This window comes from Labeo rohita, chromosome 21, assembly GCF_022985175.1.
Source record: "Labeo rohita strain BAU-BD-2019 chromosome 21, IGBB_LRoh.1.0, whole genome shotgun sequence".
Lineage (NCBI taxonomy): Eukaryota > Metazoa > Chordata > Actinopteri > Cypriniformes > Cyprinidae > Labeo > Labeo rohita.
This window is the reverse complement of record NC_066889.1, coordinates 20515054-20519457: the sequence shown is the minus strand read 5'-3', so window position 1 is coordinate 20519457 and position 4404 is coordinate 20515054. Positions and strand designations below refer to the sequence as shown.

Below are 4404 nucleotides of genomic sequence, written 5' to 3'. Positions count from 1 at the left end.
CGTTAAGAGCAAGGCTTAGACGCGAGGGTCCGCGCTCTTCGCTCGAGGCATTTATGAACTTTGCGTTGTCGTGTGTGGGTTCGCCGTGCACCGTGGGGTCGCAGAGAGGGAACGCAACAACGCGGTAATGGCATCCGCGCATCCCACCCGCAGATTGGCGGTCATGCCGGAGCACGATCCCACAAACACGTTTGCCACCTGGATCGCTCGTGAAATGGCGGCCGTGCAGGAGCGCGCTCAAGCACTGGCGAAGGCTGCGGAGAGCGCTCCTCTAATCGCGGCGACAGCGGCGCCCGTTCACAAGATGGCGGCCGCGTCGGAGCGCGTTCAGGATACAGCAGCGACAGCGGAGCCCATGCACAAAATGGCGGCGACTGCGGTGCCCGTTTGCAGGACTGCGGTGCCCGTTTGCAGGATGGCGGCGGCGCCGGCGTGCGCTCACAAAATGGCGGCGACGGCGGAGCCCGTTCACAAGATGGCGGCGAAAACAGAGCTCGGTCACGTCACAGCTGCCATATCAGAGCCATTTAAAGTTGCAGCGGCATTTCCTGAGTCAAGTCAAGTTTCCAAATCAAGCCAAGTTGCAGCTGCGTTTCCCGAGTCAAGTCAAGTTTCCAAGTCAAGTCAAGTTGCAGCGGTGTTTCCTGCGTCAAGTCAAGTTTCCAAGTCAAGTCAAGCCACAGCTGCTGTTCCTGTGTCGAATCAAGCTGGAGCATCTCTTCCTAAGGCAAGTCAAGTTAAAACTGCGTTTTCTGTGTCAAGCCAAGTCAGAGCCATTGCCCCTGTCGCAAGTCAAATTACAGCCATCTTTCCAGAGCCACTGCACAAGATGGCCGCCGTCTCCAAGCAACTGCATAAGATGGCTGCCGTCTCCAAGCCACTCCACAATGTGGACGCCATTCCAGAACCTGTGGTCAACACCCGGACGCCACCTATGGTCATGATGGCCCACGTGCTGGATACACCCCTAATGACAGTTTGGGCAGCTAAAGTGGCGCTCCATGTCGCGGCGGCTACCCCTGGCCCTGGCTCAAGTCAAGACACAGCTGTTCTCCACGAGTCGAGCCAAGTCACAGTTGTTCCCCACGAGCCAAGTTACGCTACAGCTGTTGTTCCTGAGTCAAGCCATGTTGTTTCTGAGTTAAGTCACGCTACAGCTGTTGTTCCTGAGTCAAGCTATGTTGTTCCTGAGTCAAGTCACGCTACATCTGTTGTTCCTGAGTCAAGCCAGGCTACAGCAGATCCTCATGAGCCAGCCAAGTCAAGCTGCTGCTGCTTGCTCCAGAGTCCAGTCAGGCTACAGCTCAAGCTTCCAAGTCCAGTCAAGCTTCCAAGTCCAGTCAAGCTTCCGCCATCATCCCTGAGCCCGAGTCTGCACTGCTCAAGAGGGCCGCCACGCCAGTGCTTGACGCAAAGATTACCACTAACGCCACGTCAGCCCAGCCCGCGCCTGCTAACGCCACGTCAGCCCAGCCCGCGCCTGCTAACGCCACGTCAGCCCAGCCCGCGCCCTAACGCCACGCCCAGCCCGCCACGCCAGCCCAGCCCGCGCCTGCTAACGCCACGTCAGCCCAGCCCGCGCCTGCTAACGCCACGTCAGCCAGGCCACAGCCGGTCAAGGTCATGTCTGCCTCTTCTGAACCTGCACCAGCTGCTGTTTCTACTAAGTCAAGTCAAGTCACAGCCAAGTCAAGTCATGTTCCAGCTGTTCCTACCAAGTCAAGTCACGTCACAGCCGTTCAAACCAAGCCAAGCAAGGTCACAGCCGTGGCTCCCGAGTCAAGCAAAGTCACAGCCGTGGTTCCTGAGTCAAGCAAGGTCACAGTCGTGGTTCCTGACTCAAATAAAGTCAATGATCTTCACAAGCCAGTTCAAGCCACCGCAGGTCTTCACGTATCAAATCAAGTCACCGCTGATCTCCAAGAGTCAAGTCAGTTCACTGCTGATCTTCACGAATCTGGTCAAGTCACAGCAGCACTCACTGAGCCAAGTCAAGGTATTACTGTTGTTTCAGAGTCCAGTCACGTCCCGCCTGACGGCCCAGAGTCCTGCCCCGCCTGACGGCCCAGAGTCCAGTCACGTCCCGCCTGACGGCCCAGAGTCCAGTCACGTCCCGCCTGACGGCCCAGAGTCCAGTCACGTCCCGCCTGACGGCCCAGAGTCCAGTCACGTCCCGCCTGACGGCCCAGAGTCCAGTCACGTCCCGCCTGACGGCCCAGAGTCCAGTCACGTCCCCGCCTGACGGCCCAGAGTCCAGTCACGTCCCGCCTGACGGCCCAGAGTCCAGTCACGTCCCGCCTGACGGCCCAGAGTCCAGTCACGTCCCGCCTGACGGCCCAGAGTCCAGTCACGTCCCGCCTGACGGCCCAGAGTCCAGTCACGTCCCGCCTGACGGCCCAGAGTCCAGTCACGTCCCGCCTGACGGCCCAGAGTCCAGTCACGTCCCGCCTGACGGCCCAGAGTCCAGTCACGTCCCGTCTGAGCGCCCAGAGTCAAGTCGCATTTCGTTTGACCGCCCAGAGCTTTGTCACATCATGTCTGCCAGTGTGATGGCAACCGCCATCCTCAGCATCTGGGCCGCAAGCTACGCTCCAGAGATCTTGACGACGACTCCAGAAGTCCTACCCGTCGTCAAGTCTGTGCCAGAGGTCTCGTCCTGACCTCCCTGAGCCTTGTCACGTCATGTCTTCTAGCGTGCTGGCGATCGCCATTCTCAGTGTGTGGGCTGCACACTCAGCTCCAGAGGTCTCATCTGTTCGCCAGCCAACTCCAGAGCTCCCGTCTGATCTCAAGCCTGCTCCAGAGCTCCCGTCTGATCTCAAGTTTGCTCCGGAGGCCCTGTCTGACCACGAGACAGACCCAGAGGCCTCACCAGTTGGAGAAGCCGCGCCAATGCCTCCTGAGGTGTCAGCTTCGGCTGTAGGTCCTCCTAGGGAGGCGGCGTTCTGCCTCAAACTCTCTGCTTCTCCCCTTATTCTGTCTGCCTCCTCTGTCTCTACTGTTCCTAGGTCCCAGGCCATAAAGCGGTTTCCTGCTCCAGAGGTCCCGTCTGGTCCCAAGTCTGCTCCAGAGGTCCCGTCTGGTCCCAAGTCTGCTCCAGAGGTCCCGTCTGGTCCCAAGTCTGCTCCAGAGGTCCCGTCTGGTCCCAAGTCTGCTCCAGAGGTCCCGTCTGGTCCCAAGTCTGCTCCAGAGGTCCCAAGTCTCTGGTCCCAAGTCTGCTCCAGAGGTCCCGTCTGACCTCAAGTCCGCCCCCGAGGCCTTCCCCGTAGGAGAAGCTGCGCCAATGCCTCCAGAGGTGTCAGCGTCAGCTGTGGAACCTCTTATGGAGAGGGCGTTCACCTCAATACTCTCTGCTTCTTCCCTTCTTCTGTCTGTCTCCTCTGTCCCTGTTCTCCCCAGATCCCAGACCGTAACGCGGGTTCCTGTTTTTCCCCGGAGGGCCGCTCCGCCTCCTGCTCTTCCCCGGAGGACTGCTCCACCTCCAGTTCCGCCCTGGAGGAGTCCTGCGCCTCCTGCTCCTCCTCTGGCTCCGCCCTGGAGGACTCCTGTGCCTCCTGCTCCGCCTCCAGTTCCGCCCTGGAGGAGTCCTGCTCCGCCTCCAGTTCCGCCCTGGAGGACTCCTGCTCCGCCTCCAGTTCCGCCCTGGAGGAGTCCTGCTCCGCCTCCGGCTCCGCCCTGAGTACGCCTGTGCCTCATGCTCCGCTCTGGAGGACCCTTGCCCAGCCGGTTCTGCCTCAGTCCCCTGGCCCCCCACCGCTCCCTGGACTGTTGTTTCTGTTGGAGCGTCTGGAAGCCGCTCCTTGGGGGGGGGCTATGTCACAAATCTGGTCGGTGTCCTGTTCTCCGCTCACCACCAGACGTCGCTCTCACCTCGTTCTCACACATTGACTATTGCACTACACCCCGGACTCCATTTCCCATCAGCCACTGCTCTTACCATTTGCACCAATCACGGACAGTATAAATACCCTGGTCTTCCTGTCACCCCTCGCCGAGTATTGAATTGTATCTATCGTTCATGCAAAGCATTTCTCCGTGTTTCCCGTGTCTTGTTTCCTGGTTTTGCCTTGTTGTTTTGTTTTATCTGTCTTTCGGAACTTTCGCCTGCCTGACTATTCTCCTGCCTCGCCCCCTGGATAACGTTCGCCGCTGTTCGACCCACGCCCGGATTATGGATTACTCTCTGCCTAGCCCTTATGCACCTGTCTGCTCCCGTCTCGACCCTGCCTGCTTTTCTATGTGTCTGTCTAGCCCTAATAAAGGTTTGCAAATGGATCCGCTCGTCTCTCGTCTCGTTCTACACCATTAAAAAAGTTCTACTGCTTACATTTTTTCATAGTAATATTACTGTTTTATTGTATTTTTGATCACATAAATTTAGACTTCTTTCAAAAACTTTAAACA

General features: G+C 58.4%; 1 protein-coding gene across 1 annotated transcript; it reads left to right on the top strand.

The window, feature by feature from the left end:
- Positions 1 to 2666: 2666 nt before the first annotated feature.
- Positions 2667 to 3679, top strand: LOC127152156 (uncharacterized). Its single transcript, XM_051092659.1, has 2 exons — positions 2667 to 3192; positions 3227 to 3679. Exons 1-2 carry the CDS (start codon positions 2683 to 2685, stop codon positions 3677 to 3679), a joined length of 963 nt encoding a protein of 320 aa, XP_050948616.1. The 5' UTR covers positions 2667 to 2682.
- The last annotated feature ends 725 nt before the right edge of the window (positions 3680 to 4404 follow it).